Source organism: Aquila chrysaetos, chromosome Z (assembly GCF_900496995.4).
Source record: "Aquila chrysaetos chrysaetos chromosome Z, bAquChr1.4, whole genome shotgun sequence".
Classification (NCBI taxonomy): Eukaryota; Metazoa; Chordata; class Aves; order Accipitriformes; family Accipitridae; genus Aquila; species Aquila chrysaetos.
Window position 1 is genome coordinate 29,726,103 of NC_044030.1, and position 23,981 is coordinate 29,750,083.

Below are 23,981 nucleotides of genomic sequence, written 5' to 3' on the forward strand. Positions count from 1 at the left end.
AACCACAACAAAACTCTCCTGTCCCAGATCAGCATGCACAATTGAAACACCACAGGCCAAGATATCACCTGGGTAGTTCTTTTGTCTGCTTAACTTCTTTCTTGTGGCAAAGGCCATCAATGAACTTGGATATTACTATCCCCAGCTGAACAACCATTCAATGCCTTCAGCCTTCTCTAAGGCCAGACCACATCAGGATGGGGACTAAGAATTCAGGTGAACTATCACAGCTGGGCAGAAAGAACTTGGGAAAACTTGCTATACTAGATGTTTACCTTTAGGCATATGGCGAAAGATAAAAAGAGCAGTACTAACTGGTCACAACCATACTGGCCCAGAACATGACAAACCCACCTGGCAATACGCAAGCTGAGCAGCATGATTCACACAGGTATCATGTCTCCATTTGATTTACTGTCATCCTCACCTAGGAACACATGTGGGGAAGGCACCTACCAACAAAATACAGAATATCCTGTTTGCTTAGCACCAGCCCTAGCCAACAACAGGGGTTGGTGCCCTTTAATAAGGCCCAGCTGGGCCCAGTGTAAGAACCCGTACCCCACTGAGGGGAAGGGGGACACACAGGTAGCAGTACTAGAAAAGTCAGAGCTCAAACTGTGCAGACAGCGGCTGAGACCACATCATCCTGGCTGCAGGTGTTCCAGCCCCTCCAGACGACAAGGCTAGAGGGCAGACAGAGGCTCCTGAACCTCAGGCTAGCTAGGAAACGAAAGGCACCCATGCCTCCTCTCTCCTCACTGAGGCACCTCCACTCCCCCGCCCTTCCATGGACGCAGAGCGGAAGTCTCGGCGGGTCCCACCCGCTGCAGCACCGGCCCGGCGAGGCCTGACACGCCCCCGCCGCGTCCCTTCTACTGCGGAGCGCAGCAAGTGGCCGTACGAACTCTCCCCCGCTCCCCAGAGACGCTTGCTTCCGCTGCTGACGGTGATGATGCACGTCCGGCCCCTCCCAGGGCTTACGAGGAGACAGCAGTGAGCCCTGGGGCGGACCCCCTTCAGGGGGACGCTTGGCCAGCCCCTTCCGGCCAGGGCGGAGCGCACCGCACAGCCACCGCCCACCAGCACCTGGCCTGGCCCGGCCCGGCCCCGCCCGGCTCTCCCCGCCCGCGGTCGCGGTGGTGGGCGGGCCCTGGTGGCGAGGCCTGCATGTAGATGCGTCCCCCGCCTCCCTAGTGCGTGCTGAGGTCAGGGCAGGCTGCGCTGCAAGCGCGGAGGAGCGGGGTCTGCGCTCGCGAGAGCCCCGGAGCTGCGGGGGAGGAGCGCCTGGCTTGGGCCGGGAACGGTTCCGTCCCGCCGGGAACTCGGGGGGCTAAGGAGGGCTCTTCCAGTCGTCGGCAGAGGAAGGGCGGTGTGTGCGCGGAGGGGGGGCATCTAGCCCGCCCCGCCGCCCTGCTTCTCCATGCGGGCGGCGGCGGTGAGCTGGGCTGGCGCGCGGGGCGCCGGGGCCAGCGCGCGGTGCTGACAGGCCGCGGCCGGGAGAGACGATGGCCAAATGGCTGAATAAGTACTTCAGCCTGGGCAATAACAAGACCAAGAGTCCCCCGCAGCCTCCACGGCCCGACTACCGAGAGAAACGCAACGGTGCCAGCAGCGCGCCCCGCCCCGACGAGCAGCCGCATCTCCACCTTCACCACCACACCTCGCCCGGCTTTCCGCATCGCCGCCTGTGCGACGACACCAGTGACCTGCTCCGTGCCTACCGCGCCCAGAAGGAACGCGACTTCGAGGACCCCTACGGCGGGCCTGGCTCGTCCCTAAGCAAGTTGCGCGCCATGTGCCGCCTGGACTACTCCACGTCCGAGGACGTGGGTGAGGCGGCCCCCAAGACTTTCTCCTCCTCCTCATGCTGCGCTGCATCCCCTGCCACCTGTGCAGCCGGCTCCGCACACCTCTTTCGCAGCCACAGTGAACGCCACCCGGCGACGCCGCCCAGCGTGAAGTACATCTCCCCCAAGCACCGGCTTATCAAGGTCGAGAGTAGCGATGGCGCAGGCGAGAAGCTCAACAAGGGCTCCAAGCAGCTGGCAACCTCTGTCCCCTCTGCCATGAAAGATAAAGTAAGTGTTGTGCTCCTGTTCCTGCCCCAGTAGACTAGGTAGTAGGGCTGGGGCTATGTCAGCACCTGCAATGGTTTGTGGTGAGGGGACTAGCTCCTGTCTGAATGCATCTGAAGTGGCCACTGCACTCCACCATGCATCATGGGGTGGCCTGGCCCTTTTTAATATCTTGGGGTAGGCAGGGCATGTGCAAAGCTGGCACATGAAGTGGTGGTGCCCTGTCCTCTGGGCTTTCAAACTCACCTCCCTTCTGATAGGGCAGGTTTGCAGGTGTGCCTAGCCCTGCTCTGGGGCACAGTGCACTGCCAACCTCATGATTGGTATCAAGGCTCTTGGATTGGCAAGTTCCTGCAGAAGAGCATGTTGAGTCTTTGAGGGGGTGCTTGGGGACCTCTAGAGTCACTTGAGAAGCCCTGTGCTTCTGACTCAGAGTTTTGGCCTCAGCCCCATTGCATGCGGTATGGAGCAGTCATATATAAAAAAAAAATTAAAAAAAAAAAAAACAACTCTGATGCCATCCTGAGTCAGACTGCCTGTTTTTAAGGAGACAATTTATCATGTGTTCAGTAATAACTTCTTTGCCTCCTACTTCAGTGTGAAAGGTGAAGTAGTTCAAAGTCCTGTGTTACAACAGAATCACAACTTCCATGATAGCTGTGTTTCCAACTGGCAGGTACCTGAAGCAAACTCTATAGCTACTGGCTCAGTTGCAATTGTCCTCCTATCTTTCACTGGTTGTTGTCTACAAATATTAACAAAATACTGTAGCACTGGGAAGTGCTGGGCTCAGGAACTTGGGTTACAGCTGGGAAGCTTTGCAGAGGGAAGTAGCTTTAATTATTTTGTAAGCACAGCACATATCCCCCCACATCTGTTGGTCCTGTGAGTATAGTTTAGTTTTTTCATATATTGGATATTAATATTCCTCCATTTTGTAAATTGGTATTACTTCCATGTAACAGTCACATCACAGGAATTCTAAGTATGTGCTGAACTTTATCAATTTAAATGATCTGTGTGTACATGTTTAAATACATAACATGAGTGCATTGAATAGTGAGTGACACATTTCTATGAACCTGATAAATTATATCCTGTCCAGGTGGAATTCCAAATAAACCAGCTTGCGATGGTGATGGTACAAGATTAAAAGTCTAGAATTTATTACAATGTCTGTTGGTTTACGTGTAGTTCCTGACTGGAAGCAACTTCTTTTGTGGAAGTAGAGTCTCACTATGTTACAGTTTCAGTATAGTCAGTCTTCTTTCAATTGCCTGTGTTGATGATACCATGTATCTGCTCTTAGGCAAATAACTTTCAGCAACTTCATATGTCAGAGAAAATAACTGCTTGGGGCAAAATGCTTCCAAGTGCAACTGCTATTCTTTCTTTTAATAGAGCATGATTTTATTTTTTTTTAATTATCTGTCAGTTTTAGACCCTACTGAAGCAATTGTCGAAGCAGAAACTACATCTGTTGCTAGGTAACCTGCTACCTTGTGTGACCATAAATCTGTGTGCTACTCCCAAGCCCTTGCTGCAGGTTCTAAAACTTGTTTTGAATGAGCAGCATACAATTTTTTTAGAAAAGATGCAGACCACTCATGTCATAGTCACATTCTTTCTGTTTCTGAGAGAGAGAACTGTTTGTGACAAACAGGCAATCTTTAACATGTCTGAGAAATAAAATTGTCCCTACGCCTAAAAAGTAAGCGTGCCTGCCCCACCCATAACAGAATTGGGTTGTGAGGAGCTACATAGCTTGCCTTTTGTTCAATTGTGATATTTCCTCCCAGTAATGGAGATGAAATTTCTCTTATTTCACAGCCCTGAAATGTAAAGCCCGACAGGTGAACCTGATAAGCAGTGCTTGTAGTGGGCAGGCAGAGAACTGCTGCTCTCCTACACCTGTCATTCCCTGAGGAGAAAAAAAATGAGGAATTTAGTTAACAGAGTGTGTCCAGTGGCAAATAAAGCCAGTGGAAATAAACTTCTGTACGAAGTATATAGTAGAGGGGACAGTAAAGATGGCATTAAAAAGCTAGAGGTCTGACATTCAAAAGAGTTGATAGAAATATTAAAAGCATTGCAGGGAAAAAAATCTGTGGGTAGCATACCTTAAGCTAGTAAGTACCTTAGCAATGAAAAAGATCTAGTTGCCGTATAGGTCTGTCATTACAGAAGTATGTTAGTGTTTAACAATCCAACAGTGTGCACTAAATGCTTGTGTTGTGTTCCAGCACCTGGTTTTTTTTCTTTTTCATTTACAAGGATACAGTGCTGTTTTCCTTTATGTGTTAACTAAGAAGTGAGAAGTGTGGTTTTCAACAAATTCAGTGAGCAATTTTATAACTTTTGTGACTGGTCATCAGTAAAGATTTGGCTGGACAGCTCAGTCGTGTGTTAAACTTGAAAGACTTTCTAGAATGGGAAGGAGATTCAGGAAGGTGCTTGTTTAGTGTGGTTACTTATAACGGACAAATGGTAAAGTATGAATAAGGACAGACTAGTTAGTCAAAATTCCCAGGAAAAAAATGGCTGGCTGATTCAGGGAGTAAAGGAGATGGAGATTAAAAGCAATGGCAGGCATGATCGTATTTTGCAAGATTCCAGGCACAGGTTGTAAAAGTAACCACAGAGATGTAATGTACCTGGGGTTCAGGAAGCTTTGATGTGTAGAGGTAGAAGTACTGACTAAAGTTGAAGCAGACAAACCCAAATTGCCATGCATCTTTAATAATGAGGTGACTAGCCTCTACAACAGATGCCCAAGGGAGTCACCATTGCCATATTTGAATTCAAATTGTTGGGTGGATTTTTTTATTTGGGTAGTACAATGAGGCAGGTTTGGGGGCTTTAACAGTGATGCTTATCTTCAAACAAGGGAGAGCAGGCTATGTTAGAATTCATGGTAGAAGCAGCTCAGTTCCTCCAGCATGGAGGATAAGAAATTAGTGGCTTCCATCTTTAGTGCTGGCCTGAGAGATGTTAACTTCTTAGCTCTCCTGTGGCAGACAAATGAGTGTAGACAAGCTAGAACAACATAACAAATTAGTGGCTTCCGTCTTTAGGGCTGGCCTGGGAGATGTTAACTTCTTAGCTCTCCTGTGGCAAATGAATGAGTGTAGGCAAGCTGGAGCAACATGTGGCTGTATTCCGGAACAACCTGGCGGCTACTATATTTGTTTAAGAATAAATGCGAGACTTGGCTTGACATCAACTCAACAGAAAAACCACTTGGTGAACTGGGGATCTAAAAGAATGAGCTGAATTCTTCCTGAGTTGACTGTCCTCTATGTGGCATTGTGTGGTGTGTGTAAATCCATGAAAGTAGTAATAGTTGAGGGGAAAGTGTCTGTGTGAAAGGATACTTTGTGTATTTTCTCACCTGTTATACTTTTTGAACCTAAACATTTCTCTGCCTGGCTTTGCTGCCAAAGAACCTGGACCACTATTCAAAGAGCAAGTGTATCATACTCCGTTGCAGGAAGTTCTTAGGATTTAAAAGCTGGGATTGTAGCCTACTTGTCCTTTAAAAGATCATTATTTCATAATGAGCGGCATTTTGCCCTCCCTCTGTGCAGTGGAGGCAGAACGGTGCAGCAGTTCTCAATATGGAATGCAGAAGACACTGCAAGTTGCAAGATCCATTTCCACAGGACAGGACATACCTGATGCTGTAGAAAATAGCTCAGTTCTGCACAGGCAGAGCTGGTCCAGTGCAAAAGCATGTAAATGTTTTGTGGCAGCAGCAATCAGGCAGGAAACTGTTCAGGGCAGCATAGTTGCTGACTTGATTTACAAAGGTCTGAAAACAATGTCTATGTGCAAATTCTATACTTGCATAAGGAAAAAAAACCCTTTGTTTCCATGCAATCCAGCTCAGAAGTGTGTGGCGCAGAGATTTGGCTGCTAGCTAAGAATGAGGGCTAAAGCTGTTTGTCTTGAAAGCTTTCCCCCCATTATGTAAGAAACAAGTACCTTTCTGACATTGCAATAGACTATGGAAAAGCTGTTTGAACTTTTAAGGTCTTGCATAAAAGTGCTTAGGCTCCATGGAACATAATTAATATGTGTATATAATTAAAACCTTTTAGTAAACATTGAGAAGATGTTTGTCTTATTTCTGCATATGGAGGGTCTAAGTTTTATTTGATCTTGCAAATGAGTACAAGTCAGGTGTATTTAACAGAATCTTGCAGCTGGTGTTCCAAGGTGCACTGAGAAAACACTTGAAAGATGTCTAAGCAGTGTTGGAGTTATTTATATCAAAGTATATAGTTTCTAGAGATCCTAAACTACAAATGTAACTCTGTCTTATTCCCATGTTTAATCCGTTGCAGCAGGGTGTCAGGATGCCACTCTTTACAATTGATTCTACTCTGAGACAGTCTTCCTCTCTGCATGTGGTTCCCATGGACATATGGTTCTGCCTTTGAGTCAAAGGTCTCAAGAAAAAGATACCAGTGGCCACTGGTCTTGTGAACCAGCATGAATACCTTGGGCAAGGCCACACATAAAGGCAGCAAGCAGCATTTCTTCCATGTATCTCATGTTGCTGTATTACAGCTAGAAATGCATTTTTCCACATATGCCAGTCTCATGATTAAGGGACTATCACAGTCTTATGAATGGGAAGATATTCACTTATTACCTGAGCGTGTGGAGTCTTAGCGACTTTAGGGCTGTTTGAAGCGATGTGGTAAGGCTGTTCAGTTACAAGTATGCCTGGCATTTGCACTCTATGGCATAGTTTGGAACAGTCTCAGCTCTGGGAACCATCCAAATTTTCAGACTCTTGGACACAGAGAGATCCAAGCAGAGAAAGGCTATCAGGAAGGAGTATGAAGCAGTTAGACATATGGAGATCGAGGGAGGGAGTGGTAGCCTTCTGGAAGAGTGTATCGTGTATACCCTTACAGTAAGCAGATCCAGACCATTGAAAGAAAGCACCTCAGTTACTGGATTCAAGTGAGAAGACTGACTTGCCCCTTCTGAGCTAAGGCGTGCTTATTGAACTATTTACTGGGAGACTGTAACTGAACATGTTCCACATGGCCTTATTCTGAAAAAGGCTAATACTGCAGGAGAAATGCCCATAAGGGAACTGAGCAGGGTGGACCTTACCCTGTTTCCACCCCTTTCCATGCAACCTATGTACCTACTGCCTATGAACTGTGCTCACTTGGCCCCCAATGAGCAAGAATAGGTGCTTGTGTCACTCTCTCATATGTACCCTCTCTTGCTTTACCAGAAAGCATTTAAGAAGAATATGTTTCTGTGCTGGGCTATCTTCCCAAATCCAGGAGACCCACACTGCTTCTAGGAACACAGGCTCTGTGCTGTCATGTGCTTAATTTCTGGGCTCATTACATGGTACAAAGTGCTCATTCCTTTTGGAGTGAGAGGGTAAGGGGTACAGGATATTAGGTATGAGGTTAAAAGTTCTAGGCAAAACTCAGAAGGGTTATATTTTTCTTTTTAGAAGTGCCTGTGTTTTCTTTACTTGCATTGTCCAGCTGTAATCTATTTGGGTGTATCTGTAATCATAAACACTTCGATCTTGATGTTGTCTTCCTGTCCTATTCCTGGACAACAGGAATTAACATGTATGTTTTTCTGTCTCTTTAACCTGTATTCTGAGCATTCTATGGTGTGAGAGGTGGCTGGTGTGTGTCCTGGAGCAGTTAGCCAGAGCTTGGTGCTTTAACTTTTGTCTCCCCATCTGTATTCAACGTCACATTTTCAAATAGTTGCCAAAAGACATTTGGTAATGACTAAAATTTGCACCAGGGGCTTAGGCTTTGCTGCAAGGACAGAATCACAAAATTGCAGAATGGTTGAGGTTGGAAGGGATCTCTGGAGATCATCTTGTCCAGCCCTGCCCTGCTCAAGCAGGGCCACATAGATCCAGTTGCCTAGGACCATATCCAGACAGCTTTTGAATATCTGCAAGGGTGGAGACTCCACAACCTCTCTGGGCAACCTGTGCCAGTGTTCAGTCACCTTCACAATGGAAAAAGTGTTTCCTGATGCTCAGATGGAAGCTCCTGTGTTTAAATCTGTGCCCATTGCTTCTTGTCCTGTCACTATGTACCACTGAAAAGAGCCTGGCTCTGTCCTCTTTGCACCCTCCCTTCAGATGTTTATACATATTGATAAGATCACCCCTGAGCTTTCTCTTTTCTAGGCTGAACAGTCCTAGCTCACTCAGCCTTTCCTTGTGCATGAGGTGTTCCATTCCCTTCATCATCTTTGTGGCCCTTTGCTGGACTCTCTCCAGTATGTCCATGTCTCTTTTGTACTGGTGATCCCAGAACTGGACCCAGCACTCCAAGTGTGGCCTCACTAGTGCTGATGAGAGGGGAAGGATCACCTCTCTTGACCTGCTGGCAATGCTTTGCCTAATGCAGCCCAGGATACCATTCACCTTCTTTGCAGCAAGGGCACATTGCTTACTCATGTTCAACTTGGTGTCTACCAGGACCCCCAGGTCCTTTTTTTGCCAAGCTGCTTTCCAGCTGGGTGGCTCCCAGCGTGTTCTGGTGCATGGGGTTACTCCTCCCCAGGTGCAGGCCTTTGCACTTCTTGTTGAACTTCATGAGGTTCATGTCAGCCCATTTCTCTAGGCTGTAGAGGTCCCTCTGGATGACAGTATGACTCACTAGTATCTCATCCACTCCTCCCAGTTTGGTGTTGTCTGGCTGAGGATACACTCTTCCTTCATCGTCCAGATCATTAATGGAGATGTTAAACAGGGCTAGACCCATTATTGACCCATGGCGTACACCACGAGTCACTGGACTCTAGCTAAACTTTGTGCCACTGATCACCACACTCATTGTTCAGCCAGATTTCAATCCACCTCACTGTCTGCTTACCCAGCCTATACATCAATAGCTTGTATATGAGGAGCTTATGGGAGACAGTGTCAAAGGCCTTACTGAAGTCCAGGTAGACAATATCCACTGCTCTCCCCTCATCTACCAGGGCAGTCACTTGGACTTCCTGACCATAGTTTTCAGTTCTGATAAACAAACAGAACCACTCATGGCTGCAGTGGGCTGGGGTGTTTTCCATTGGAGGGATGGAAGGCCACCTTAAAGTTAATTGCTTATTAATATTTGACTCTAAAAAATAGCTACAGTCTGTTTGGTCCAGATTAAAAAAACCTGCAGATCTGCTTTGTTTCTGCTGCTGAATTCCATACATTGATGTCAAACAGTAATACCTGAATTCTTGTGTTGTCTCCGTGTGGCTTTGCAAAAGTACTAGATATTAGATTATCAGTGGCTATATTCCCAAAGGATTTCAAAGCATTTCACAGGCTTTATGTGTGAGAGTGATAGTGACCACTGGGGGACTTCAGCCACTTACAATTTATAATGTGGTATTGCTTTATGACTGTGGACTAAAGGCTGCTGAAGGGAACTACAGGAGGAGCATGTGTGAACAGACTACACTCCTGGAATTCAAATCTCTGCTCTTCTGAGATGTTTAAAGATCTATTTTAATCTTGCAAGGTTTAAAAAAAAAAAAACATAAACCCCAAAGCAACAGAATGTAGTTTTAAATCTTCAAAGAAAAGTCACAAGTGTCCCAAATGTAGTTTTGAAGATCAGTATGTAAAGTCTGAATGAGATAGAAACATCCTACAGCTGTGCTATATATTCTGTGGGTAGTTTCTGTGTGCAGACCCTACAGAGATTGTTAGATTGTAGCTCAGTAAAGTGCTGTAGAGGAAGTTTGTTATGGAAGGTGTTACTTCCTATGGATTCTCTCCAACTGAAGTTTTAAGGCAGTCTCTTTCTTTAAAGGAAGTGCTGCTTTTCAGATACAACTTTTCTACCCTAGTTTCAACTAATATTGTTCCAGCAAACAGATTTGGGGCCTGTCTTAGAATAGAATACAGTGTTTTCAGCTGGAAGGGACATACAATGATCATTTAGTCCAACTGCCTGACCACTTCAGCTGACCAAAAGTTAAAGCATGTTATTAAGGGCATTGTCCAAATGCCTCTTAAACACTGACAGGCATGGGGTATCAACCACCTCTCTAGGAAGCCTGTTCCAGTGTTTGACCACCCTCTTGGTACAGAAATGTTTCGTAATGTCATGTCTGAACTTTCTCTCTGCAGCTTTGTCCTGTCTCTGGATACCAGGGAGAAGAGATCACCACCTCCCTTTCCACTTCCTGTCCTCAGGAAGCTGTAGAGAGTAATGAGGTCACCCATCAGCCTCCTTTTCTCCAAAGTCCTTAGCCATCTCTCACAGGACATGCCTTCCAGCTGTTTCGCCAGTTTTGTTGCCCTCCTCTGGATACATTCAAGTACCTTAACATCCTTCTTAAATTGTGGGGTCCAGAACTGCACACAATACTCAAAGTGAGGCCACATCAATGCTGGATAATCACCTCTTTTGACCAGCTGGCTATGCTGTGTTTGATGCACCCCAGAATGTGGTTTGCCCTCTTGGCTGCCAGGGCATTCTGCTGTCATATTGAGCCTGCTGCCAAGCAGTACCCCCAGATCCCTTTCTGCAGGGCTGCTTTCTAGCCACTTTTCTCCCAACCTGTACTTGTGCTCAGCATTACTCCATCCCAGGCGCAGAATCCAGCATTTGGACTTGTTAAATTTCATGCCAAATTTCATGCTTGTTAGATTTCATGTCTTCTGTATCACTCTGCCTGTGGTCGGTATAGAAAGGAGTAAGTGCTTGGTTAGTGTTAAACTTGGAGAATATCCTGCCACTTAATGTGAAAGCATTGGTCCAGCTTGCTGTGGCTTTTGTGATCTGTGACTAATTTCTCTCTGTTTGAGATTAGGGGAGCATTGCTTTGCCTCCACCTCCAGTGCTCCTCTCTTTTCTCCGATACCCTGACATGTCTACATTAACAAAATAAGCTGGTTAGCCATAGTGATAGGTGTGATTGCCCTGCCAGAGATCTGCAGGGGATATTGAAGAATGAAAAGCCACTTGAGGCATTTTAGAACCTGAAATTAATTTGAGAAGGTCTGCTGTGGCTGACAGACATGTATGTCTGGTAAAGGTAGTGCAAAGTTACTGAAATCACAGCAGCAATGAAGAAGATGAGCTGGATGATTTGGTAATCCTGCGAGTGATTTTCCTACTTCAAGGATTAGAAAAATGACTCAAAGATAGATAAGGATCAGAAGCCTGCAACCTAGGAGAAACTAAAAACTGCCATATGCTCCAAGATTATAATAGGAAGGTTGAGAGCTGCCTAGAATGCTTGTTACATTCTGTTTGGGGAAGAACAAGTGTCCCTAAGGCTGCAGAAAAATGCCTGCCTTCCCCGCTCCTGCACTCTTGTTGTCAAGTTCACACAGGGAAAGTTCCAGTGGGGGACTCAGAGAGGTCTTTGGCTGTAGGGTGTAGCGCCCAACTGTTAAGTGTAACACTACACTCTGTGAATCAATGGATGGTTGATTTGGCCTGTACATGATTGTCATGCTATGTGTGTTGAAATAAATGACTCATATAGTCTGGATTCACTGAACTGCACAGGTGTTGCTGATGGTTTCCAGCTGGCTTTCAAGGGTGATGGAAAGTATTGGAGGGAACACAGGTGCTGTTGAGTTGGGCTTGCTGTCACCATACATCTGAGAGTGCTTGGGGGTATATGTGTCTACTAAATACTGAAGTCATTTCAACTGCTCATCTGGCATGGGCGAAGAGATGCTGAATTGTGGCATACAGTTAGGAGATGTCAAGTCCAGGGGGAATTTCAGTTGAAAGTCCTGACCTGTGATGTCGGGATCCATCAGGAAGTGAGGTTTGTCTTAGGATTGTTTTTCCCTGGTCCAGTGTGGACTGAGTGCTGGGCTATAATGTCTGTGTGCTCCATGAAACAGGCTTGAGTAAAGCTGAACACCAGGCTGGAGAGTGTGGAATTCCAGGGTGACTTTCTGCCCAGGGTAATGCAACTCAGTGAGTCCTGAGCTGTGCGGGGGCACAAGCTAATCATACAGAGTTTTCCACCACCATTGTGTTATTAGGAAAATTGTCAGGGGGGCTGTTGTTGGTCAGTCTTTGGCACTTAAGTCTAGAGAAGCCTTGTGGTAATAGGGAGCTGTTGCTGGCTTGATATATCCAGGTTGTTGTACTGGTCTTGCAGCTATGGTATGGTATCATAGAGTGGCTCTCTTGCAGCTGGAAAGCCTGCACAGAGGGGCTCCTACTGCTCTGAAGTTAGAGCATTCAGTGTGCTGGAGGAGTCTACATGCTTCTGTTGCTGAAGCGAAGGTGGAAGGGAGCACAAACAGTTTGCAATGGCAGCTGGAAGTGAGTCTGAAACACCCTGACTTAAGAAGTGGTCAGTGTGTGCAGACCTCTGGGCATAACAGCAGGATGCTGGCTGTGTTTCTCTTTACAGGGGGATAGGCTGGAGCTACACAGCTGGGCCTCTCTGAGCTGGCAGAAGGGTGCACCTCTTTCTTTCCTCCCCTCAGCTTTCTGATGCAGAAAGAGGAGCCATGTGGCCCTACTGCTGCTCAGCAGGTTTGTGCCTTACCTTTGAGAGGTCAGGTGGGCTACAGGGATGTCTCTGGAAGGATGTCACTGCATGCAGTAGCCTTCCATGTCCTACCACTGGCACGCCCATTACAAGCTTGCCGTGTGTGTTTCACAGCTGGTTTACCTCTTACTGCTTCTGCATAAGTTCACCACTTAATCTTTCTATCTATTGATTGCTATGAGGATTTATACTCAAAAAAGACAGCTGTGAGAGAGAAGGAAGTAATCCATTGCTTTTACATGTCTTTGCTGATTCGGTAGAGATCACTTTGACCTGGTTCCAGCCACTGACAACTTCATGGAAACAAGAGAAAGCTGCATGGTGTAGATGCAATTCATGATCTTGCAAGATCTGTAGATTGCTATGTCACATATGAAGAACCTGGAGCATTCCTTGTAAAAGTTAAATTTACATTTGTGAACAAGCGTTAGCTTACCAAAAGTATTAGAGGAACAAATAATATTAATGGTAATAGTGAGATATGTCCCTATGATTACACTTTCTTTCGTCATTCTGTTTCATGTTCAGCCAGCAATTCTAATTAAAGTCTTCAGAATGATAAAGCTAATAAATGTAGGAGACAAGGAGAAGGTATATTGTTTAACCTGAAAAGGTAGTAACAATTGGTATATGGCTAAATGGTGGATAAGGCTAAATTGGATAGTGAAAGAAAAAAAATCCACCTAAAAATGAATGCAGTTTTGGAGTTTGCATGGGTAACAGAAGAAGGCAGGTGAAAAGAGTCAAAATGCCAACAGCAGATTTATTGCCTTACAGGTTCTGACTTTAAATACAAGTGAAAACTACATGGTGGATACCACATATTGCCTGTGGAAGGATTTTTCTAAACTATTGAACTGAATCCAGAGCAGTCCATCAGAGTAGCACTTGCATGCGTTCCATCTTCATGGGAACCACAATATCTGTGAATGGAATCCAAATGCCAACTTAATCACATCCTCTGGTCTATGCATCTTCTGTCGCTCTGATCTACACATCTTCTGTCTGATCTCAAACTGTTGCTGTAGTCTACCAGTTTTATTTAAGTAAATTTAGGTTTTCTTGTTATATATGTTGAAATGATTTGTGAAGTTCTGAAATCTGCATTGTATGCATCTACTTACACATACATATACAAAACTATGATAAATATATAAAATATACAGTTATAGTTATTATGTGTTATTTTATGTGTATAAACATGCATATTGCTGAGAAAGAGGTTGTGGACCTTCCAACTTTGGAGACTTTCAAAACTTGTGTGGGCAAGACCCTGAGCAACCTGGTCTAGCTTTCATATGACCCCTGCTTTGAGCAGAAGAGTGGTTTAATTGTCTTCAGAGATGTCATGCAACCTAAGCCTTAATGTAACTCTGATGTTCAAAACCTACCCTGGAGCCTGAGTATTGCCGACAGACTAATGTTAATATAGTGCATTCCTGTAAGGACAGTAGTGCAGGATGGACCTAAGGTACAGCTCTGTCAAGCTGGAGTGGTTTTCCCCATTCTGTAGATGAATCTGTGCAGTAAGTGAATGTGGAGTTAGTCTGACAATAGTCTCTAAAGCATACAAGCATACCTCCTGCAAAAGCATTCAAGAATGAATACGGCTTTGTTCAGATCAAGTGCATGTGTATACAATTGGGCATAGCTGGGTGAGTCAATGGGGGAGAATGATATTGCGAGGACACTAAAGCAGGGCTGAATACTCGTGCTGCTCAGGAAGAAGGAATGAATTGTGCTTGCTTCTGTAGATTGTCCTGTAATTTTCACATGGGTGTGTGCAGGAGCTGGGTTGGTTAAGTCTGCATGTGAACACAGAAGTACCGAGACACTAAGCATAGCTGAAACAGCATTACACAATTCTGTTTCAACAGCTGGGCCACCATAAATCCAGCTGTCTACTACTGCATGATAGCACAGATATTACCTGCAGCTTTTACTTCAAAACTGCTCAGATAAGGAAAGAGGTCTGTATTACACTTTTTTATACATCCAGCTTAAGGCAACCTTGCAAGCAAACTGTTGGCATTAGGACTGTTCTAATATAAGGTATATGTGGAAGTGAAACCTGTAGACAGAATAAGGTTATGCAGTTTATTCTGATTTAAAGGGCATTTTAACTCTAAATGAGAAATTAGGCACAGTAAGAACATGTATTGGAACTTACATAAATGGCTTTTTAGCCTGGTTAATGAGGAGAAAGGATCTAGAAAGGAGAAAGGTGAATCTGTTTTTCTCTTTTTAACCATCAAGTTTGCTAGTGAACTTCTGCTTTGCAGTCTGATCTTGTGATGGCCAGTTTGCCATTGTATTTGCTTGGATCAGTGAAGAAATGCCTATTCTATATTTTTTTACAAGCTGCTTTACGCCCCAAGGTCACTGACACAGTTTGGTATAGGAGAGATATTTGTGTCTCTAAACACATTTTTATATGTCCTTGCCTACCAGCAGTTGGTTATAGTGCCTGATTCTGAGACACTCAGGCAGAGCGCTGCCCCATGGCAAAGAATACAGTTTGACTTCTCATTCCTTTGCTGCCCTGTGTCAGTGGGATTGTATCCTTGACTAACAGTATGCTAGGCACTGTTTTGAAGTGGAGCAAGTGATATGAAACCTGGCAGTTGAAAGAGCATATGGTGATAGATAGGAAAAGGGACTGTGGTACAGATCTTCCTGGATATGTTACTCTTTCTGTAAATGTTACAGTAAAACAGTCCATTGACAAGGAAAGAGACATAAGGTGTGGTTTTGGAGTAGCTGTGCATTGTGCATGAAGTGTAGAAAATTGTTTTACAAAACATACTCTGCTAATGGCAGTGCATGGGATACAAATTTTTTTTGTTGGACTTTTTTCTTTTTTTTGACCTGGTTTTCTGAAGGGAACAATACCTATTAACTGCTCTGTCTGTCCTTCCTTCCATAACTCTTGGATCTATTGGTGGATGTTGGACAGTGTATTTTCAAATTTTACAAAGTCAAGTGGATGGTTCAAGGAGTGTCCTGTCCTTTACTGAGAGGAAAGGTAGAACTCTGTCTTTAAACTATAAGCCGCAGCATCTGTGTGGCCTGCATTGCCCTCTGTGAAGTAGGAACACACATGGGATAGCGGGGAACTGCAATTACTGCCTGGGGGAATCAAAGCATAGAGGAGAGAAATGGGGAGGCAAGAAGACAAGAACTGTTGTTTATATATCAGTTTGTTAGCAGCTGGGTCCTCTCATTGTGAGCGTGTGGACTTGTAGAAACCACAAAGAGCAATTCATCGTCTCTGAAAACTAAGCCTTGTGTTTGGGGGAGTAGCTCTTGAAACCTGGTTATTAAATAGTGGCTTTTTCTTTTTTTCCAACACCTCGCTATCAGTCCACATCTGTCTCAGAAATTTAGGAGCTACCTTTCCCAATTTGTGCGTCAGTTACATTTTAGACAAGGAATGTGTCCCTCTCTGGAAATCAAAGGTATGAATGAGGCCTGTGATTTTTTCCAGAGGCAGAGCTGATGCAGGTCTTTCCAACACTCAAATTTAGGAGTAGAAGTAAAGGCTCTATACAACAGCTCCATCTGTAGAGAGTCTTCTAGAATCATGACCTAAATTTCTGACTTATTAGCAAGATACTAAAAATCCTTCTTTTACTTTTCCTGATCCTGCTGCTGATCCTTTTGGGAATTCAACCATGCATGGATCACTGTATTTGCAGGTTTCCCAAGGCTGTGAAATTTATTTTGAAACAAAGGCGGTACTGGGCCTACAGGGAGGATTACCCAACAGGTTCTTGAATTCAGTGTTTCATGGAAGAAAGCGTAAGTGCAAGTATTCATTCATTTGGAAAAGAAATCCAGACAAAACTTTGCAGTCCTTCTGTATGCAGGCTGGGCTTTAAGGAAACATCTACCTAGGGCATATTTGGAATGTGAAACCTGGAGATCACTTTGGGACAAGGAGAGAAATTTGGTATTTCTCAAAAATTTCACATGGTGGTTGTAAAAAAGTCAAAACAAAAAAACCTTAATATAGAGTCACTTCTACTGTAGCTAGTGAGTGGTTTTTGTGACTATGAATTCTCAGACACAGTGAGGAATTTTCATTACATTGTGTTAAATGTGTTAACCATGGTGTTCTCTGACACAAATTCACAGTTTCTAAGTGCTCTTGTCTTCTATATCTCTGCTGACAGTCACATATTCTTGTCTATGATATTGGTGGGCTTAATTGCCAGTCACAAAAGCTGAGAGAAGAATACATGGTCTGCCATTTTTTAAAGTATATATTAATAATAAAATTATAATATATCATATTTAATAATAAATCTCCCCCCCACAAAAGAGTGTCCCATAATAAGTCTCCAAAAGATCTGGCTTGCAGGAGAGGTCTTTTGGTTTTTTGCTTCATGTTATTCATCATAATTCCTCTTGGTTTCCTCCAGAATACTGTGTACTTAATCACAATAGCCACTAAATCAGTCAAATAACAAACAGTTCTGTGCTGAAGTTGCTATTTCAAGGATAAATCTTTTGTATTTCCTTTCAGTTCAAAGAGGCATTATCCCTAAATACTCAGTTTATTTCAGTGTAGTAAGTTCTCATTGGTTTCTTTTTTGTTTGTTCCCTTTAAAAATGTGCTTTATAGTCAGGTAGAGATATCTGCGAAATTGTGCATTTAGGTATGTTCCTTGTTTTCTTCCTGTGGCTGCACATGCAAATTATGCTTTTGCATATGCAAATAGTCATTTAAACTTATATTTAATGTAATAATATATGTAGGTCTTAAATGGTATTTTTTAAGACTGTAGAAGAACAAAGACTATGTAACAATAGTGAAGCTTGGACCTTATTAGAGGGGTAAACCAGAATCTCAGCTTGTATTTAATTTTTGGGAGGGGGTTGTTGTTTTCTGATCTTGTATCTGCCGACTGACCTTTTAGCTAGAGCCATGGTTTTGAATTTGTCAGCTGGTCTGGTAACTGAGCCATACTCCTTTTCTTTTGCCTTTGCGTTTTAACAGACAACCTGCTAGGGAGAACTCCTGTGAGTGTTCCCTAAATGCTTGTTGATCTCTCTGGTTGTGGAAGCTCAAATACAAGTTTCACTTACTTTTTTGATCAGTGCACCTCTCTTTATGTTTTGGAGTTTCTTTTGCTTGAAGTTACTCATGCCTCAGGTTACTCTTACTAGATCTACATGACAGAAAATAATATATGTGTATGGGGTGCCATAGAATGGGCTTGTATAGAACACGAATCAGTAGTTGTAGGAGTTTAGGGTCCGCTCTAATAATCTTGCATTCTGTTAAGAGGTAGGCCGCAGGCCTTTAACAATAGCCCTGACAAATGCAGCCAATTGAGACATGAATTTGGAATCTGAATAGGTGTCTGAGGCTTTCTGGGGATTCTCTGATAACTGTGATTCATTTTGACAGGTTGGACCCACATGAAAGGTGGCTGGATTTGACAGAGAGGAGAGGCAAATTAACTGTATCCCACTTCAGAGGTCAGATCCTGTGTGTGAATGCCCTCTCTAGCCTGCATTTACAAAACCTCAGCAAGTTGCCAATCCTCTGACTGTGTCTAAGGCAGATGTGGCAGATACAGCATTAGATCCTGGGTAGCCTGACTAGTTGAGACTTCTGGGAGTGATGCATTGGTAGACAATGGATGGCATCCATTCCCTTCTCTTTCCTGTCCTGTGTTTGTCAGTAACTGACATGAAGGAGCAATCTGGAGACCAGTTGAACAAGTTTAGCCATTTGCCTTGGAAGTGCACTTAACCCAAGATGTGGGAGGGGCACTGCATTCAGGCCCTAAGCTGGGATCTTCTGTGCTGGCCTGGGCCTCTGGACCACAGAAAACAAATGGCTGATTGAGACCAGTTTGCTGGGCAGTGGCTGAAAGGTTGCTGGGAGAAAAAAACACAACACAGATACCCCTGTCTGCAACACTGATGAGTCCTGGTGAAAATGGAGGCACTTTGATTATCACACAGAAAGGCCTGTTCCTACATGCCCATGGGGGAGAGGTGTCAGCATGGTGCTCTCATATTGGATCTTCCCCACATGGCATGGCGGTGACTAAAATCATTATCTGCAGAGCCCCACTGCACATGCAAGGGTTGTACCTGGGATACTCATAGGCTTGTGAACAGAACTTGCATGAAATAAGCAAGCTTGTGCTTTGTGAGGATAGCATGAAGGGGTATGAGGACAGTGTATTCATACTCTCTGGCATGAAGCAAATGTTTTGTTTATTATGTGTACCATACTAGAAAACTCCTGTACTCAGAACCTTATCGTTCATCAAAAGACTTTTTCTGTACTTTGTCTGACCTACTGCATATAGGCTTGGAAGATGAGCTTCCTAAGGTAAATGTTATATCTGGGGAGATGGCACAAAGACTTGTGGAATAGGAACCCTTTTTCTGGTTGGGATATCTGAGAACAGGAGAAATAATCTTCTGTAATGGTGTTGTGAAAAGGAGTTTAGAAGTTTATGGTAGGTATGTTATAATAAAACTAACAAGCATACTCATTTGAGGTTTTCAAGCCTTTCTGAAGGAAGACTTCTTTTTTAAAGAAGTAGGAAAACTTGAGGCTTCCTAGAAGTGGAAAATGTGTAGCTGTTAGCAAGTATAGAAGAAACCAATTGTTGGCACTGGCCAGCTGCTGTATTTAGGCTGAGAATTAGGAGATTTTATTACATATGGAAACAGTAACAGTCATCTGAGGAGCCCTCTGACAGCTCAGAGCTGTAAAGCTACTTTTACTAAGGAAATACAGATACACAGCTCCAGGAAGGTGAAGCAGACTGCTCTCTGCCTGACTGAGTGCTGAAAAGTGGCTTGGGATTTGTTTGGGGGTTTTTTTTGGGTTTTGGTTTTGGGTGGGTTTTTTTGGGCGTGGTCATTTGACAGAGCAGGTTTGCCCAATCTGACAAATTTGAAAGGTGACCTGATTGAAAGCATAGTTATGGTGAGCTGTATAGAATCTTAGTGCTTGTGCCACTATTATTCATCTGAAGGGGAGGAGTTTATACCCACTGTCCAAGCTAGGGAAGTTTTCATGCCAGGGATTACTGTAGTGGAAATATTTCCAGCCTCAGTCTGATTTGGTACAGATTTACAGATAATAAAATGTAGTAATAGTAATAAATACAGTAATGAAATAATGTGGGTTTGGATCATCTTACTTTTATTTTTAGTTTCTTGGCTAGAAGCAGCTTTTGCTTTGTTAGATATCTTCTTAATAACAAGTTAGTTGCTTTAGTCCTTCTGTTCATGTTCAGTACAGTAAGTTCTTGAATATGTTGCCATTATGCTTAAAGCAAATCAGTCTTGACTTTTATCTTTTGACAGCATTTTATGTATATAATTTTCCTCCTAGTATATTTTTGGCAAATGGAGAGGAAGAAATACCAAATAACTGTGTTAGACTGCTTTCTGTTTCATGTTTTAGTACAGTTATGCTAAGGATTGGCACATATTACTTATCAACATTTTTAACAGGAGAGCAGCACAGAGCCCATGCTACCATCCAGCAGCTCTTGACAGGATTGCACCAGGAGACTGAATGGATGGCATTTCAACTGTAGCACTTTTGGAGATAAACCTGTCCTTGTGATTAGGAAAAATTACTGCTGCGTGATACACATCGTTGTCTTTCTTAAAAGAGTGTGTGCAGCTGCTGTCACTTGATCTGCTGCTTGGGCATATGTTGCTAGACATAGGAAATGGGATTTTTCCTTTGGGTTAACTGTTTTTCACAATAATGAAACAGTAATTTCGGACACTAAGTGAGAGAAAGAAATGTTTTTCCCTCCCTCTATTATCCATGTCTGTCTGGTGGTTTCTGGCCAAACTTTGAATGGAGGAAAACACAATTAATTTAGAATTAAAACATCCATCCCAGATACTTTGGCATCCCAGCTGTTAACCTGTGACTGTAGGACAGCTAAGTCTTGTGCTGACACTCACACCTGTGTGTTCAGTGATAATAAAAACATCTTCTAAAATGTCCCTTCTTGGGATGTGCTTGTGAGGCATCTGTAGTCCAGGGTTTGGGAGCTTGTGCTGAAGAATGCGGTGGGGGTTTTTTTGGTTGACTTTTTGTTTTGTTTGTGGAGGGGGGCGGGTGGTAAGCAAAAGAAGTAGTGTAAAATCAGAGTGTGGCAGTGTTGCAGAGCCTGAGTAGTGGCTCTAAAGTATGTTAGGTGTTTTTTTCCCTAATCTTAAAGGAGATATCTACCTTTCCTAATACAGTGTTCATTTACTCCATGGTGGGTGTTTGATCTGGAAATACTTGTGTGTCCTGTTTTTTGCTCTGTCTGTTGGGGTATGCTGGCAACAGGAGACAGAAATAGATGCAGCTTCAGAGTCATAGCTAGCAATGTACTCCTGGTTCTTTGTGGAAAAGTCTGAAGCTGTTGGAATAGCAGTCTGCTGTCAGTCTTACTGGTGCTGGTCTTAAAGATGTAAAGTAACTTGTGGGACAGAAAGAAGCTTGTTTGAAAAATCTCTCTTAAAGAGAGTAGTCCTTCAGGACAGAACCCTTTAGGCTTGCCCTGCTTTGAGTGAGGGGTTGGACAGGGTGATCTCCTGGGGTCCTTTCCCACCTGAATTATTTTATGATTCTGTGGGGATTCTGATGCTGAGGCCTGCCTCTACTTTCTCTGCTTCAGACTCTTTTGCCTGTCCTATATTACGTGTCTGTGCTCTGTAGTAATTCTCATATGAGGATTTTTTCTTTGCCCTGGTCCCTTTGCCAGCTCCTAGAAACCAAGATTAACTTTACCCCTTCAACATGGAGGAATGATTTCTGTTACTTTAATCAGCTAATTAAAAGCCTATATAACCAATGGGACTTACACAGATTTTGCAGGGGTCAGGGGACTGTGGTAATGGAGGGTAAGGGGTGAGATTTTTCTAACATTCACATTTTTCTAGTCTCCTAATGGGGGAAGGAAACTTGTTCTGAAGATAATTTCTTTTTGCTGCCTTTTTTCCTAGTTCACAAAATACAGGTAAATATAATGTTCCTTTGAGAGAAAGAATGGCACAGATGGGTTCAAGGAACTAAGTTTAAACAAACAGCTTGTTTTGTGTCTTGTTCCTTTTCAACTGAGAACTAAAATCACAAAGCTTCTTATTAATGCAGGAAAATAATAGCCTTTGAGTATTTCTCTGAAATTTTTTTTAGCAATATTTTCAGTTGTAGCTTATAAACCTAAAAAGGAAAGGGGGTGAACTATGTGCAAGTGAAAGTGTGCTTTTTTTGCTGAATATTAGCAAAATTCTCTGATAAGAATTGCACTGGATTGACTGTGCTGACTGATTGGATCTTGCTAATTTGTCCATCCCAATTATTCCATATCTCGTGCTAGTCAGAAATCTTTTGACAGAGAGTCTGCCTTGTGATGTTTCTGGTATGAACAGGAGCACACTTCTATTTCAGCACCGTTTGGTAACTGATTTGTGGCAACTGTGTATTTGTCCTCTGAACTCAGACTGTGCTTTGAAAATGGCATAGGATGCAGCTGTGTGAAACTAGGTTTTTTGCTGGTAGGGTGTTAAGTGCCTTCTGGTTTGTACATCTGACTAGAGATTCTAGTAACAGTTACTTTCCTGTCTTTCAGGTATTGATAGCTGATGACTACTCAGATCCGTTTGATGCCAAAAGTGAGTTGAACAGAATGGGAAAAGGGGAGAACACTGGCTATATGGAACCGTACGAAGCCCAGAGAATAATGACTGGTAAGAAAAGACAATTGCACATGTGATCTTTAATTGCATGGCAGTTCACATGGATATTACAGCTGCTATGAAACAGAAATGTCCTTTGGTGTGAAAAACCATGTTTCTGAAGATGCTTAGGTAGGCAACAGTAAATGCCGTGACAGCTTTTCAGGTGCCTGCAGATGCCTTGATATCTAAAAATACTGCTCTGGATTTCACTACTGCGTATAGATGGTTTGTACTGTCATGTGGGAAGATGAAAATGGGAGCAGTGGGAGTTGGAGTGTGTATTGCTCAGCTTGGCAATGTCAAGGCTGTCATCTGCATATGTAGTAGGGATGGCCAAAGCATGACATTGTGTTAGTTCACTTAAAAACAGTTGATCAACTTGCTTATGGCCTTTTTTTCCTCAATTAGATTCAGACTGGTTGGTCTTCCCTCTGTCAGAGGAGGGCTGCAAAGCTACATCTTTATGTAGCTTCCTTCCTTCCTTCCTTCCTCACTTCTCTGATGTTTTTTTGTACCAATGGTCAAAGTGAGACACTTTAGGATGCCTGTGAGCCTTTAACTGCTATTCTTGGTAGCATCCCTCCTTTTCTGTCATGTAGGGAGATGGTTAATTGTGGTATTGTTGTGGGAGTTTGTACTGTTTGAACCCCTTGTCCTGGCATTATGCGACTGTATTGTCCGTGTATTTTTCTCATATTATCTGCATCCATTTTCTACTTGTTGGCTGTGCAGTCTGTAAACTTTTCTGGGGTGTGGGACCATATGGTTTTTATTGTATGATGATTTGACTCAGTCAACACACATTTTTGTGCAGATCAGTTGTGCATTTCTCAGATTTATACAGCAGGTTCTCTTTTTCTCTTAATGAGGTAAAAGTCAATTTTGTGCCCAGTTAAGTTGATTGTATGCTTTCCTTTTCTATTGGCAGCTCCTGTTTTGGGCCCTCAGGAAAGATTAATCAGTGGGGGAAGATGAGGCTGTTGGATGCAAAGATCCTTTTTTCATGCAAGTGTTCCTATTTTTCTTTTCTTAAATAGCATTTCTGAAGAGAGACAGAGGAAATGACATGCAGACTACATTGTTTGGAAGTTTTCAGTATCTTATAGTGCGGCTGGGAGCTTTTATTTCTCATTGGTGTAAATCTATTCATGCTAGTCAAGTAATTTCTTTGAAAAACAAATTAGTCCAAATAAGTTCTTGCTCTTTATACAGCAGTGATTAGCATTTGTAATTTTAACTGTGAAGTTTGCTGTGCTTTGATTTCTTTTTTCCTGAGTTTAGGACAGGAGCTTATTTTATCTCCTTTTCCAGATTAGCCACAATAAATGGGGTGGTTTAGTGGACAATACCGAATGCCTTAGCTAAAGTAAGGGATAGTAAACTTGTATACCCTTGCAGTTCCATGACACCCTTTTGCCAAACTGGTGTTTGGTGAAGCTGATAAGCTGTTATATCTGCTCCATATGTTCTTATAAAGCAAACATGAGGAGCTCTCAAAGATGCTAGAGGCACTTCCAAAACTGGGGTTTAATTGAGTATAATGATAGAGCAAGTGTTCTGAATATGTGTATGATCAAGCCAGTAGAAGATGCTTGATATCTCCCTGAAGATGTTTAGTGTTTTGAGATTTGGGTA

At 43.4% G+C, this 23,981-nt stretch overlaps 1 protein-coding gene across 5 annotated transcripts in view; it reads left to right on the top strand.

The window, feature by feature from the left end:
- Nucleotides 1–1,066: 1,066 nt before the first annotated feature.
- SHB (SH2 domain containing adaptor protein B) overlaps nucleotides 1,067–23,981 on the top strand; it is a 96,302-nt gene continuing 73,387 nt past the window's right edge. For 3 of the 5 annotated variants that reach the window (XR_003921988.2, XM_030004667.2, XM_030004665.2), the window contains exons 1-2: nucleotides 1,070–2,081; nucleotides 22,238–22,355. Coding sequence is in view for 4 of the 5 variants with exons in the window: in XM_030004667.2 (XP_029860527.1) it covers nucleotides 1,509–2,081; nucleotides 22,238–22,355 (691 nt within the window). In the remaining variant the exon portion in view is untranslated. Of the gene's footprint in view, nucleotides 2,082–22,237; nucleotides 22,356–23,981 lie in introns of all 5 variants that reach the window. The other 2 variants (XM_030004669.2, XM_030004663.2) reach the window with 2 other exon arrangements.